The sequence below is a fragment of the Papio anubis genome, unplaced genomic scaffold (assembly GCF_008728515.1).
Source record: "Papio anubis isolate 15944 unplaced genomic scaffold, Panubis1.0 scaffold137, whole genome shotgun sequence".
Taxonomy (NCBI): domain Eukaryota; kingdom Metazoa; phylum Chordata; class Mammalia; order Primates; family Cercopithecidae; genus Papio; species Papio anubis.
The window spans coordinates 1-15828 of record NW_022161325.1 but is presented as its reverse complement, the minus strand read 5'-3'; the positions used below and the strand labels follow the sequence as shown (position 1 = coordinate 15828).

At 41.6% G+C, this 15828-nt stretch overlaps 1 protein-coding gene across 2 annotated transcripts in view; it reads left to right on the top strand.

Moving 5' to 3' along the window:
- The window catches only part of LOC116272610 (aromatase-like), an 80500-nt gene extending 65743 nt beyond the window's left edge, over positions 1 to 14757 (top strand). The window contains exons 3-4 of one of the 2 annotated variants that reach the window (XM_031661360.1): positions 7914 to 8068; positions 13236 to 14757. In XM_031661360.1, coding sequence (XP_031517220.1) covers positions 7914 to 8068; positions 13236 to 13441 — 361 coding nt within the window. In that variant the 3' untranslated portion in view covers positions 13442 to 14757. The remainder of the gene's footprint in view (positions 1 to 7913; positions 8069 to 13235) is intronic. The other variant, XM_031661361.1, reaches the window with a different exon arrangement.
- The last annotated feature ends 1071 nt before the right edge of the window (positions 14758 to 15828 follow it).

The following is a 15828-nucleotide window of genomic DNA, read 5'->3' as shown; positions in this document are numbered from 1 at the left end:
TATAGCTCAAAAGCAAGTGAAGCTTTTCTAGAAACTACATAATTTTTTCAGGTCAAGATTACATACATCATCTCATAAAATACCACGGTATCCTCAAAGCCCAAATATTTGAAGCAGATACTGAAAGAAGGAAGCAGGAGAGAAATAGGTGTTATTTTAATACTTCCAAATATTTCAAACTATCCAAAACAATTTTTTTTTTGGCCTGGGATTTTTTTGTTTGTTTCATTCAGTTTCATGTTGTAGCACTTCTAAGAGTAGCTAAGGCAGACCTCACACAAGTAAACAGAAATGGCTTCAGGTGGAAACAGCATTTCATTGGGTTCATTGTGACGTACATTAATGCAGTAGTTTTCAAAGTGTGGTCCTTCAACAGGCAGCATCAACAAGCCTGGGAACTTGTTAGCAATGCACCTTCTTGGGCCCCACCCTGACCTACTAAATGAGACAGTCTGGGGTGGGACCCGCAATCCGTGTTTTAACAAAGTCTGCAGGTGATTCTGCTGCACACTTGAGTTTGAGAACCACTGCTCTAAGAACTAGATCATAATTACTTTTTAAATTTTAATTCTCCTGGTCTATTAGGCTTTAGTCAGCCAAATTTAAGTGACTATGATATGTTCTTGATATGTTCTCATTTTAAAAATCAGTACTTGAGTCACTTTTACAACTGGCTCCGGTCTCACAAATATCCTGGAAGCGCTGGTGTTTGGGTTTGCGGGTAGGGACATTTGCTGCTGCTCTTACATTTCCCCACACAGCCACCTGCCTTCCAGCTCTCCCCAGCCCAGGGTCTGCCTTCCCCACCACCTCTTTCCCTCAGCAGACAGGTGAAGTGACCCCCAGGATATTTATCTAGAAGGATATCTACCTGCTGCCCAGGATCTAGCACAGTGCCATGCTTCTCACCCTAGCTGTACCTTACAGTCACCCAGGGAGATTTTCAAATCCCCACTGCCTAGGCCACACCCCGACTTTTAGATCAGAACCTCTGAGGGTAGGACCCAGGCATCAGTGGTGTTTAATACTCCCCAGGTGATCCCAGGGTGTGACTGAGTTTGAGAACTTCCATCTGGAGAGGGGGTGGAGGAGGAAGCTCCTGGGGCAGGAGGGCCTCTCCCCAGGGTTAGGGGAAACAGCGATGCAGGTTTGGTTTTGTCTTATGCTGAGGTGGTGGCAGTATAAGACTAGAATTGGTGTAAAGAATGATGGAATTGAGAAAGGACCACAGTACCAGGATAGAAATCATTCTGACATACTAGATATTTCGATGCTAGATTCTTAAGTCTCCAGAAAAACTCCCTGAATTCCCAAAGACAGTTCTTGAAGTGGTTGCTCGTTACAGTGGGGGTGGCATCTGACCACTCTGCTAATCTTAATTAGGAAACTGATTCCAACAACCCCGACCAAGTCAGGCGCTTGTGCACGCAGAGACGCGGCCACAACCCACCCACCCTACCCCCAGCTCTCCCAGTTCTTTCCTTTTCCTGTCCTCTCAGGCTTTTCACTTGTTGGAGTCTTTGTGTTCTCCTTAATTGCCTCAGAGCAGTTCCATTTTGTTGTTAAAGGCTGAGCTCCCCGCGGGAATAGGACGTGTTTGTCCCCATCTCCTTTCCTTGCCTGCTCTTCAAGTCCCTTCCAGAACTCCCCGTACCTCTTGAAAAGACCCCACTGGACCTCAGAAAGCTTTTTATTTTTATTTGAATAGTTTGCCAGATTTTTTTTTTCTTTTGAAAAGTTTGAGGTCTGTAGTCATTACAACTGTGTAGAAATTATGGTCCAACTTTTCCAACCAGCTTTGTCCCAAAGTAATGGGGGCTGCAGAACTTCAGGGGAGAAGTCAGGCATGTGGGCTGCTGCGATGCCGCCTGCACCACTGGGGGCGTCGAGGCACAGTCCATCTGGTGAGATGTAGATGATGTGTGCACCGTTCTTCCCCCAGGCAGCTACCCAGGCAGCTGTGCTCTAAATTAATGAGGGTCTGTAGGTGCTGCATGACACTATATGTCCATTATATGTCCCTAGATTCGTTTTTGTCATGAATACAAAAGAAAATTTATGTAGCACTCATAAAGGGAAATTAGCAATTAGCATGCTAATTCGGGTTCTGTTTGCATATCTGTTAGCAATTAACATACTAATTAGGGTTATATTTTTACATCTGTCTTAAAGATGTGCAAATTTACACATCATTTGCAGGGGTTTCCTTCATTTATTCTTTGAATGTACATTTACTGAGAATTTATTATATACTAAGCACTGAATGATTCTAAGTTGTAATAGTCATTACTGGCTCTTCATCCATTAAATATTTATTGAAAACTTACTATGTATAGCAGCAGGTATTGTTCTAAGCTCTGGGAATACAGCAGTGAAAAAACCAGCCAAAATTCCTTTACCTCATGGAGCAGTGTGTTGTCACTAGGTCAACAATAAACAAGTAAAATATATAGTGTATCAGCAGAGTGACCAATTGTTTCAGTTTGCCTGGGACCAGGGCCTTTCCCAGGATGTGGGACTTTCAGTGCTGAAACTGGCAAAATCCTGGGCAAACCAGGATAGCTGGTCACACTGTTATGAGGCAGATAGGTATTACATAGAAAAAGAATAGGGAAAGCAGATGGGGGAGGACGAGTTGTAGAGATGCAGGTGTGATTGTAAATAGGTGGTTCAGGCAGCCCTCACTGAGAAGACAGCGTTTAAATAAAAACCTAAAGGAAATGAGCAAGTAGCCCATGCAGAGACCTGGTGGAAAAGCATTCTAGACAGAAGGAACAGCAAGTGCCAATGTCCTAAGGCGAGATCCTGAGTGGAAGAACACAGGAGATGAGATGAGAGAGGCAATAGGGCACCAAATCACGTCAGGCCTTGCAGGCCATTGTAACAACTCCAGCTTTTACCCTCTGTGAGAAAGGAAGCCACTGAAGAATTTGAGCAAAAGAGTGACGCATGTGACTCATTTGTGTTTCAGCAGAATCATTCTGGCTGCTCTGTTGATAATAGGTGCAAGAAGACAAGGGATGGGGACAGAGAGACCAGTTAGGCAAGAGGTGATGGTGGCTGGTCCAGGTGGTAGCAGTAGAGGTGATAAGATATGAGGGAAAATTCCAGACATATTTTGAAGGCAAAGCCAACAGACTTGCTGACAGATTGGATGTAGGATGTAAGAGAAAAAAAAAAAAAAGAGTCAAAGTGCTGTCCAGTTTTGCATTGAATGGGGACATCGTGTCCTAAGATAGGTGGAGCAAGTTGGGAAGGGGAGAGATTAGGGTTCCATTCTAGACATGTTAGATTTGACATGCCCAGTTGACATCTGAGTGGGATGATTGAGTAGAGAGGACTGAACCTGGAGACCCTCTAATGTAAATAGGACAGAAACTAGCAACAGAGACTGAGAAGGAGCAGCTGGACCGAGAAGAGAAAACCAGGAAAGTGTGATGTCTGAAAACCAGGTGAAGAATCCATATCAGGGCGTAGGAAATTTTGAACCATGTCAAATACCACTGATGGGGAAAGGGAATGCATGGAGATTTCAGTACTGCGTTTAGCAACAGGGAAGTCACAGGTGACCTTGACAATAGCAGTTTCATTAGACTAGTCAGGGCAAAAGTCTGACCAGAGAAGAGAATAGGGGGAGAAGAATCAGAGGCATCAAGTGTAGACAAGTCTTCCAAGGAGTTTGCCATAAAGAAGGCAGGAAATGGGACAGTAGCTGAACGAGATGTGCAGGCAAAGAAATTTGATTTTTAAAATAGGAGAAATTACAGTATGTGAGTTGTAGGGGGAATGGTCAGTTATGGAGGAAAATCAAATGATTGTTGATGGAAGAGAAAGAAAGGGTGTGCTAAGTGAGATGTGAAGAGGTCCCTGGGGACAAGTGGATGGGTTGGCCTTGAATGGGGACATGGAATTTCCATCGTAATAGGAGGGAAGGTGGAATATACGGGCACAGGTCCGGGTCGTTGGGGCTTGCGGAGATTCTCTTGTAGTTGTTTCCATTTTCTTGGGAAAATTGGAAATAAAGTCTTCAGCTGGGGCTGAGTGGGGAGAATATGATAGTCATGTAGAAGAGTGAGAGAGTGAACGGGCTGGGGACTTGCAGTAGCATTGCCAGCGACACTAAGAGCCCACTTGAATTTAACCGAGACCTGACAGCAGGCACATGTGTGCTCACGCACACACATGCACACACACGTGTGCACATACATGGTTTTTCTTTTCTTCCCAGCCTCAACTGCCAGATGCAAGCACAGAATAAGCTCAGAGTTGGACTTAGCTGGAGTTGTGGTTTTACCAGGCAACCATGACAAAGTAAGAAGAGGGTCAAGGGAGTTGAGGATTCAGGGAAGGGTATTTTAATTTTAATGATTGACAATAATTTCTTCCCAACTTTCTATTAAGAAAATTATCAAATGAGTAGGAAAATTGAAAGAGCCGTCCCCCAGTCACACTTTTCCCCCTATGACATTGACCTTTTGAAGAGACCAGGTCAGCTATAAGATATCCCACATTCTGAATTTCTCTCACTGTTTCATCAGGATGTCATTTACTATATTCAACTATTCCCTGTATTTCTTGTAAACTGAAATTGGGTCTAAAGGCTCAATTAGATTAAGGTTGCACATTTTTGCAATAACACTTCAGTAGTACTGGGAACTTCATATCACATCACATCAGAAGATGAGTAACGGGTTGTCCCAGTAGCATTGATGTTAAATTTGATCACTTGGTTGGGTGGTTACAGTAAGATTCCTCTGTTATAAAGATTGCTTATCTCTTATAGTCACCTCGAATTTAAGCTGGGTAAGTGAGGATATTAGAGACATGAAGGACAGTGAAAAGGTGACAGGATTGATGGAACAGATCTACACGAGGCAACTGTTTTTAAATGTTTGTCATCAGCTGGGTGCAGTGGCTCACACCTGTAATGCCAGCACTTTGAGAGGTGAAGGTGGGCGTATTACTTGAGGTCAGGAGTTTGAGACCAGCCTGGCCAACATGGTGAAACCCTGTTTCTACTAAAAACACACACAAAAAATTAGCTGGGCCTGGTGGCGGGCGCCTGTAATCCCAACTACTCAGGAGGCTGTGGCACGAGAATTGTTTGAACCTGGGACGTGGAGTTTGCAGTTAGCTGAGATTGTGCCACTGCACTCCAGCCTGGGCGATAGAGTGAGACTCTGTCTCAAAAAAAAAAAAAAAAAAAAGTCACCAATTATTCCATTAATTGCCTCCTCATCACTGTTGAACCTGCCCACAAGTGTGTGAGTTGTTTAATCCCAGAACTCAGGTGGCTTCCTTCTCATCACCTAAGAGCTTACTCCCTGGCTACTTTTCATTTTGAACAGACAATAGGTCTGCCATCTTTGGAGATGTCTTTTGTCTTCAGTCATGCTTAATGAGGGATAATAACCCTAGTGACCAGACACCCAACACTGTGCCCTGTCCCTGTGAGGTTGGGGACTCATTTGGACTCTCCTCAGTGCTAAGAAATCCTCATTCTCCCAACTAATGAGTATAACGCTTGCCTATGGCAGTGTTGCAGGCTGGCCCACAAGCCAGAGCCAGGCCTGTCTTGACTGCCAGGAGGAGCTCTGGGCTGGGGTCCTTAGTTCGTCACTGACCTTCTGTTCTTCACTTCTCTGATTTACTCTGGCTAGATCAATCCAGCCTACTTTTAGTAAGTGACCTTGTTTTAAATTGCTCATCTGTGGCCAGTCACACATCCCTTGCTTTATCACTTCTGCCTGATTAGCTTTGTCCCTGACAAGCCTGAGGTTTGAATTCAAAATAGCTGAGATGTTGGTGCCCTCTAAAGGACACATGAATTTTAAAGGTTGACTCTTTGTTACTAATAACTAGCAAATATTTAGTTGGGTTTGTTTTATGTTTGGAGTTTCTTACTCTCTTTTGAAAACTGGTTAGCAAGTTCTTAAATGAAATGGACAGGCCAATATAATTAATGCAGTATGCAAAAGCCCTAGGGTCAGAGCAGAAAAATAGGGTTTGTCCGTTAAGTGCTTAAAATTTTTAGATACGAGTTTGTGAACAAAGAGTATATAAATTACTTAATTTCTGCTTTAATTATGGAATGATGGAGGGGAAGGTAAGTAAAGCTAGAGTTTTCAAATATTTTAATTAGTAAGAATTTCATGCCTTCCTATAGCATAATTTTTCTATATATGACAAAATTTGAAGTGTCAGACAAATTAATTCTCTAGAATACAAATGGAAGCATCTGTATTTTTATTTTATTTTTGTTTTTATTATTTTTATTTATTTATTTTTTTGCTAGGGAGAGGCAAACATATCCAAAACTTAGGATTATTTGATGAATATTATCCAGAATCAGATCAAAAGAATCTTTAATGGTGTTTTTATTTGAAAATAGGGGATTTTTCCTGAAATAGATATCAAGTAAATAAGTTATTTATACAATAGCTCTGCGGTTTTTTTGTTTTTTTGTTTTTTGTTTTTTTTGAGATAGGATCTTGGTCTGTCACCCAGGTTGGACAGCTTCAACCTCCAGGACTCAAGCTCTCCTACTGCCTCAGCCCCCCAAGTAGTTGGGACTACAGGCACACACTACCACGCCCAGCTAATTTTTGTATCTTACATAATAATAATCCTGTTCTAATTTCTTGACATTACCATTATTTCAGAGGCTTACTTTTAAAGCTTAAATAGGACTATGGAACATATCACAGATGTGAGAGCTGGATTAATACTTAGCCCACAACCTAATCCGTTGAACCAGAGCAGCGCTTTTTAGGCCTGGAGTCCTCTGGGAAGGTATTTCAGCAGGTAAACTGAACAACCTCACTAAGGCAAAGGTATCCTTTTAGGAGCCAAGTGTCAACTAGGAGATGGAGGAATAAGAGTCTCTCCAACCTGTCTGAGAACCAGTTGCAGATATTATAGTAACCACTTCTAATCTTTTGAGGGTTATGTGTTCTGAAAACCTCCATAGTAGGAGAATTTGCATTGTGAAACGAAATTTTGGGAGACCAGAGGGGAGGGAGGACCAAAGTTGAAATTAATACATGAAATTTTGTATAAATATTAAGTTCACCAAGAAAGTAACAACAACATCTGAAATCAAGATAATACCAATGACATCTTACGCATCTTGAATTTGCATAATTGAGCATCATGCAAATTGTACTATCTCATGACTCATCACATCCTATGTCATGGGAGAACTCTGTGACCCTGGAGACCTTGATGAGTCATGATGGAATGCAGAGCCCCAAAATAGCTTCCTTTACTACCACAGTGAACTTTGCATGCCAGCCCAGCCAGCCCCTGGCCAAGCTCAGGGCTAGAAGAAGTGCCCAAGGAGATGTTTTTCAAGCCCTGACTGATACTCCACTGGAGAGGGCAGGCCTGATCAGAGACTAGAGTTGGGTGGTACCGGGCAAAACTGCTGGTTCCAAAATAGGAAAACAAGACTTTGGTAATTCCACAAACTTCCGATTCTGTGACTCACTCTTGCAGTGGGTGGCACTTTGTGGAGTGAGGCTGGGTGAGACCTGGGAGGCTGGAGGTTCTTCTGGCTCTGGTGGTATGGAGGGTTCAGCTTCTTAACAGCCTTGAAGCTCTGACTCCAGTAGTGGGTAGTATTTTGGGGAGGTTAGAGAAGAAAGAGAAATAAGGAATGGTATGTGGGTATATGTGTGTCTTTTCTATCTTTGGTGATGTTTAAACAGGGAGTCAGTAGGTAGAAATGATTCAACTGGAGAAGGATGTCCTCACGCTAACAGAAGTGCTTATTCAATCTGAATACTAGAAATCATGCACATTGCATTTGGAACGACATGCATTTGCTAAGAGAGCCACCTCCTAGTCCAAATGTACCACCATGAGTTCTGCTGACCCTTAAAAATGCACACCAAGGTTTCCTTTCTTTTCAGGTCCTCAAGTATGTTCCACATAATGAAGCACAATCATTACAGCTCTCGGTTCGGCAGCAAACTTGGGCTGCAGTGCATCGGTATGCATGAGAAAGGCATCATATTTAACAACAATCCAGATCTCTGGAAAACAACTCGACCCTTCTTTATGAAAGGTAAGCAGGTACTTAGCTACAATCTTCGTTTTTGTCTATGAATATGCCTTTTTTGAAATCACATTTGTTAAATATTTTATTTACTTATTTATTTATTTATGGAGACAGAGTCTGACTCTATCACCCAGGCTGGAGTGAAGTGGCACGACCTTGGCTTACTGTAACCTCCGCCTCCCGGGCTCAGGTGATCCTCCCACCTCAGCCTCGCAAGTAGCTGGGACTACAGGTGTGCACCACCATGCCTGGCTAATTTTTGTATTTTTTGTAGAAATAGGGTTTTGCCACATTTGAGACCAGGCTGGGCTCGAACTCACGGAGTCAAACGATTCACCCGCCTCGGCCTCCCAAAGTGCTGGGATTACAGGCATGAGCCATCATGCCCAGTCTGAAATCATATTTTGAATTATACTGCAATAAAGCAGGAAGAGCTAACATTCATTATACCTTTACTCTGTAGTAGCCATTGTTCTAAACACTTGAATGGCAGCCCCATGTGGTAAATGTTGTTATCACCTACAACTGACAGAAAATGAAGGCATAAAGAGGTTAAGTAACTTGCCCAAGGTCCAAACATTAGTAAATGATAGCCTGGAATATATCCCCGAAGCCTATATTTCTTAATCACCACACATTCTTTTCTTCTTATTGATATGCAAAGCAATTTTATAGGTATAAAGAAGAGATGAAGATATATATTTAGAGTAATTTCCGTTAAGAATTTAGCATGTCACCCATATGTTTGATTTAAACATGGCCACACAATGTGTTTGCTGAGTGCTTGACTGACAGCCCAGATGATTCAACAAGAAGCAATTTGTGAATGAAATTAGAGAATTTTAGAACTGAGAGGGACCATATCTGTCATCTAACCTCTGATTTTAACAGTTGAGGAAATAAAGTCCCAATGAAGTTATGATTTTCACCCAGGCAAAACAGGGAGTAATGAATGAGCTGAGACTCGGTTGCAAGCCTCCTTATCCAGTGATTTTTCTCCCTTTACCTCATCATGCTGGAAATGAAACTATTGGGGAATACACATGACTAAGCCTGGACATTACTATCAAGCATCAAGAAAAATAATCGTGCCCTAGAAACCTTGTTAGTGGTGGAATCTGGGGCTAGATGATTTTAGGTCCGGCCCTGTCTATTCACAGCCTTCCCTCCAGCAGCCCGTGCTGTGAACCCAGGTCACCACCTTCCGTGTGCCTGCTAAGATGGGGAGAGCTATGCCAGTACCTGTGCCCACTGGGTGTTGAGTCCAGCCTTCAGAGCTGCCCCTCATCAGGACTCAGCACAACTCTTGCTGTAGACCCCAGTGTATCACTTTCCTATTGCTGCTGTAACAAATTGCCACAAAATAAGTAGCTTACAAGAACACATTTATCTCACAGTTCTGTAGGTCAGAAGTCTGACATGGATCTCAGTGAGCTGAAAATCAAGGCATAGGCAAGGCTATGTGCCTTTCTGGGGGCTCTAGGAAAGACTCTCTTTGTCTTTTCCAGCTCTAGAGGCCAGCCACATTCCTTGGCTTATGGCCCTTTCCTCCAGCTTCAAAGCCAGCAACAGTGGATTGAGTCCTTTGCACGTTACATCTCTGGCCCACCTTCTGTCATCCCATCTCTCTCTGGCTTTGACCTTGGCTTAGAAAGGTCCTTTGCCTTTTTTTTTTCTTCTTCTGAGACAGAGTCTTGCTCTGTCGCCCAGACCAGAGTGCAGTGGCGCCATCTCGGCTCACTGCAAGCTCCACCTCCTGGGTTCACACCATTCTCCTGCCTCAGCCTCACAAGTAGCTAGGACTACAGGCACCCCCCACCACGCCCGGCTAATTTTTTGTATTTTTAGTAGAGATGGAGTTTCACCGTGTTAGCCAGGATGGTCTCGATCTCCTGACCTTGTGATCCACCCGCCTCGGCCTCCTGAAGTGTTGGGATTACAGGCATGAGCCTGTAATCTTTGCTTTTAAGAACTCATGATGAGGTTTGTCCCACCCCATTTCAAAGTCCTTAACCTTAGTTATATCTGCTACTTTTCATGTAAAGTAACGTATTAGTTGGTTCTGGGGATTATGACCCAGACAAATTTAGGGTGCTATTATTCTGCCTATCACTCATGTTGGGGGAGATAAATCTCCTTATACCTTATAAAACTATGGAACGAATTAATGGAAAAAGTATAGGACTTGGTATTACAGGTTGTGAGTTTGAGTCCCAGCACTGCCACTTGCTACCTATCTGACCTTAGGCAAGTCGCTTCACCTTTCTGAGCTTCAGTTTCCCTATTCACAAAAGGTGATAAATGTTATAAAACTTGCACTCTAGGGCTATTGTGAAGAGCAAATGAAATAATGCTATAAGATCCCACGTTTGACTTTTTCATTTGGCTCAGGCATATTAGGAATATGTGAACTAGTATTTAGGAGTAGTTAACTTTCACATACCAATATCCTCTACCCTGACATGCAAGAGCTAATTAAAAGAATCTCTAAGTTCATCCATTTGTTTGACAAACCACTGTTGTCATCACTGAACTAGGTACCAAGATACAATGACAAACCAGATGTGGTTCCTGCCCTCGAGGAACTTATAATGGGGGAGGGGGGTTTGAATTAGGAAGGGGCAGCCCAGCACATCACCAAACACTACCCTAGGTGATAGTAATGCTGGCGGTTGCACGGAGTGATGCCAAGTACAGATGAACAGGCCATCTAAAGCACACTGAGGGGCAGGGGAGACTTTTCAGAGGACTGGATGCTCATAATGAGTAAGGTAGAAGCTAATTAAGAAAACAAAAGACAAACATTCTAGGAGTAAAGAACAGGATAGCCAAAGGCACAGATGAATAGTTAGACATGACGCATCCAGGGCCCTGTCAGTAAGTCCTTGTGCCTGGTGCAGATACATTCAGGGACGTGGCCAAGGGGAGGGCAGGGCCATATCACCAAAAATCTCTCGGTTAAGGCAAGGAATTGAGCTTATCTCAAAAACTATGGAGAATCACTAAAGATTTTAAGCAGAATGATATGAACATATTTGTATTTTATAAAAATCCCTCTGGTAGCAGAGAGAATGACTAATTGGAAGGAAGCAGGACCGTGAGCAGTGAGAACATTTAGGAGCTACTGCAGTGATGCAGGAAAGGTGGAGGGGAGGCTGTGGGTTCAAGATAGTCAAAAGGATAGACCCTACGGTAGTAGACCCTATAGTACTTGGAAATTAAGCCAAACATCTTTGTGACTTTTTTTTAGATAGCCTTCTATAGGGAAGATCAGGGTTTCTACAAAAAAGTGCTACACAATTGGACCCAAATTCATAATCCCAAGAAATAGGAGGCTAATTGCTTATTGGAAAGTTCACTGTGGTGTCTGACATTTCTATAATCAATAAGAGTCCTAAGCATTTTTCAGTGAATTTCCTTTTAGAGTTAGACTCCCTGTTGGTTTTCCTGATATAGCAGAAAGTTTGGCACAAGTTTCAGTAACGTTAATGAAAGTATTGACTTACTAGGTGAGTCTGTAGAGAAATAGTTAAGTGCAACTTAGGCAATGGCCCATCTTGGGAGGTGGGGAAGGGTGGGAGCGAGGGGTGAAGAAATAGCATATGTTTCCCAAAACTGCCGAGAAATGTGTCCATATTGATGGTATTTGCTGTTTGCTTGCCCAATTTTCTTTTGACTGGACAGATTCAATACGTTTTGGCACATTTTAAAAATTAAATCATATCTACATCATACCACTGCCTATAAGCAATGTTATTACATTTTTGCCCATAAGTTTGGCATGTGGCTTCAAGCTCTTTAAACACAGAGGCAAATCATGCATGAGCCTGGGAGAAAACCACCAGTGACATTCTAAGCCAACCCTTCCACACAAAGGGTTGAGTCATTTGTCCTGCTTGCTGAAGTGGCAGTCACCCAGAGAACAACATCCTGGTCTTTCACATCTGCCAAGTCCTTCCTATGGTCAGAAAGCCTGCTCCTACCTCAACCTTCCTTCCAAGATGTATGGAAATCTCAAAAGTCTAGGACCAGTCCTCAGGCCTCCTTTCTTGTTTGCAAAGTATACCTTCAGGCATGGGGGTTCTGCAGCTTAACCCAGTGTGTGTGTGTGTGTGTGTGTGTGTGTGTGTGTGTGTGTGTGTGTGTTTAAGAGAGAGAGAGAGAGACAGAGGATAATCTTCTTCTGGAGTTACATCTACAAAGTTTCCCAATATTTTTTATCTCATTTCAAAGACTCTGACGTTAACAACAAACATGAATAATAAAAGATTTAAAAAGAAAGATTACTCCTAAAAGAAGCTTAAAGAAACTTAACACAAAGAGAGAAAGGGGCACTTTAAGGGTTAAACCCTCCTGTGTAGGCCACCCACCATCAGGACTGCTCAGATAGTCAGGAACAGGGCAAGAGTGAGATCAGAGCCAGTTTACTCTGTTTTCATTCATTCATTCTTTCCTCTGTTGAAAAAATATGTATGAAGGCCCCCATGGACCATCAGCTTGAAGGGCAATGCTAGTGAGCGACTGTCACTGTCCTTAAAGAGCTCTCAGTTCAGTGAGGGAAGACTGGTAAGCAAGCAAGGAATTGCTTAGCTGTCATGCCGTTGGTTGAGTAAAATAAACCTGGAAGTAGTTTGAAGAGAAATCAAAATTAAGAGAAGGGCACTTTGGGGGATTTTTACAACTAGCCTTTTACACTTTAACAGGAAGCACCTTAGATCAAATAGGATCCAATTTGACCAGTTTTCCAGTAATATCCTGCCACCTGTTGAAACACAAAATAAATATGATCCTAGGCAAATCCAAATCAGCTTTGGAGGGAAATGTATACAATAAATATGAAAAAATCACTGATTTGTGAGTTATGACCACAAGTACTAAATGTTTCCTTTGCAGTCTCATAAATGGCTGGCTAGAGCATGAAAAAAGTTGAATTTTTAACAGTTTGTTTAAAATAATATTTGTCCCTATCTTCCTTCCATTCATTCATTCTTAACTATAGGATAGTACGTGCTTATGGAAAATCACAGAAAAGCATAAGATGATGAAAACTTCCACCCAATTATTAAATAAAAAATTGTGGACAATTAAGCTCCAACATAAAAAGCCAGAATGGCCTGATTTTGTGTGTGCCCTGGAGTTCATGATGGCTGATTCTCTGATGTGTACCCTGCAGCTCTGTCGGGCCCCGGCCTTGTTCGCATGGTCACAGTCTGTGCTGAATCCCTCAAAACACATCTGGACAGGTTGGAGGAAGTGACCAATGAATCAGGCTACGTGGACGTGTTGACCCTCCTGCGGCGTGTCATGCTGGACACCTCTAACATGCTCTTCTTGAGGATCCCTTTGGATGGTACTGACATTTTCACTCTCGCATCTTGACCATCTGTCCTTTATTGAACAAGGAGCTAGGAGGGTTAGCAGACCAAAGGAATCACATGCCGTTTTCTACATTGCTCTTGTTCAAACATTTCTAAGTACTCCTTGTTTTTTTCCCTAGTGTTTCTGCTTTATTCACTTATAAAATATAAATTTCCATAAAGTAGGGGCCAGCATCTATTTCTTTTGTATCTTTCCTCATTACTCTAGGAAATAGAATTCTACCCACAGTTGAAACTTAACAACTGTGATTAGTTCATTTGGTTATTAGCATATCCTACCACCAATCAACTTTATATATTTAATCATTTCCAACTGTTCTTTTGGGCATGATATATACATACATATATACACACGTATATACACACACTCCTCCCTCAAAGCTACTAAACATGAAAATATCATGCCTATATGATAAAAATGTCAATATTGCTGGTGATACTGATGCTGACGGAAATGATGATATTAGCTGCCATTAACGTAGTATCTAATGTGTGCCAAACAGTATTAAAAATTGCTATATATACATGTTTGCCATTTATTGTTTATAGTCTTAACAAGATGTCTCACTCAAAAGGCTAGTTTCCTCACTATGATACAGAAATGAATATGAAAACGTGTGCATGCTCACGTCAAACTCATAGAACTTGGTTTTATTTTGGCAGGATTAAACCAATTTGCAACCTGAGTACAACTGCCAATATTTCGGCTAGTTCTTGAAAAGTTGTGCCATTGTGCAAAAGTCCTTGACTTTTTGATAACTTTTTAACCTAATGATCAAACACCTGACAGGAATGGAATTCACTGGACTTGTACCTAATTGTTTTACACTGTTTTCTACGGGTTACATTTTTTATTGCCATTGCGACCTTTATCCACACACTAACCTGGAAAGTATAGGAATTAAAAAATTGGTATTCTTTCTGATATACCTTTTTCGTTTTCTTCTTAAAGTCATTTAAATTATATATTACTCTTAAAGAATGTTTTGGTCTCCATTTTAGTAGTCTGTGCATAAGGTACTAATACATGTACACAAAGAAAAATTCACAAGCCCATTCAGATGTCTTTTAGAACATTACCTACCACTAAATATTTATACAGTTGACATAATGCTTATTATGCCCTTGAATAATAGAATTTGTTTTTTATTACTTCTTATCCATAAGCATTGGCCTTATATTATCTCAAGAGGAACAGAATTTATTATTAAACAAGATTCTTAAATCCATTATTCATATCGTGACCTCATACATTTTGTAACCCTAGTAGTGAATATACCCTAAAAACCTATAAATCCCCCAAATCACTCTACTGATCAAAAAAAAAAAATGTACATGCAACTCTACCACCACACCAAAAAGCATAAATCACTTGAGTAGTTTGGTGGTTACCAGAGGAAGGGAAGCGTAGTTGGGTAATGGGGAGAGAAGAGATGAAGAGAAGTTGATTAATGGGTACAAAAATACAGGTAGATAGAAGAAACAAGACCTAGTGTTCAATAAATCAGTGTAGTGAAGAAAATAAATAATAATCTATGTACAACCAAGTAGCTAGTAGAGAATAATTTGAATGTTCTCAGCATAAAGAAAAGATAAATGTTTAAAGTGATAAATATCCTCATTACCCTGATTTGGTTATTACACATTATACAAATCTATCAAAATATTACATGTACCCCTAAATATGTGTATCTATTATGTATCAATAGAAAATTAATCATTTGGATTAATTCCATTCTGCTGTTGGCATTAAGTATGTACAACTCAGTGTGACTTTTCCTGAATTAACACCAGTGTTCATTGATTCAAACATTCATTCATCAAACATTTATTGATTGCCTATTTTATGCCAGGCACTGTTTTAGGTTCTGGGGACATAACAGTGACCCAGACGGATAAAGTTCTTGCCTTCAAGGGACTTACATTCCAGTGGGTGATATGGACAGGAAAAGAAATAAATATCTAATAAAATATTAGGCAATAGTAAGTGCCTTGAAGGAAAAATGAAGCAGGGTAAGAGGACAGGAAGTGAAGGAGGGCAACAGTGGGTGTGGGCACTCCCTATTGCCACACTGGCTGTATGGTTTTGGGCAAGCTTCCGAATTTCTATGAATTGCAATTTCTTCAACTGCAAAAGGATGACATCACAAAACCCATGGCAAGAATATGAAAATGAAATTAAAAATCTCTTTCACGGCCGGGCGCGGTGGCTCAAGCCTGTAATCCCAGCACTTTGGGAGGCCGAGACGGGCGGATCACGAGGTCAGGAGATCGAGACCATCCTGGCTAACAAGGTGAAACCCCGTCTCTACTAAAAAATACAAAAAACTAGCCGGGCGAAGTGGCGGGCGCCTGTGGTCCCAGCTACTCGGGAGGCTGAGGCAGGAT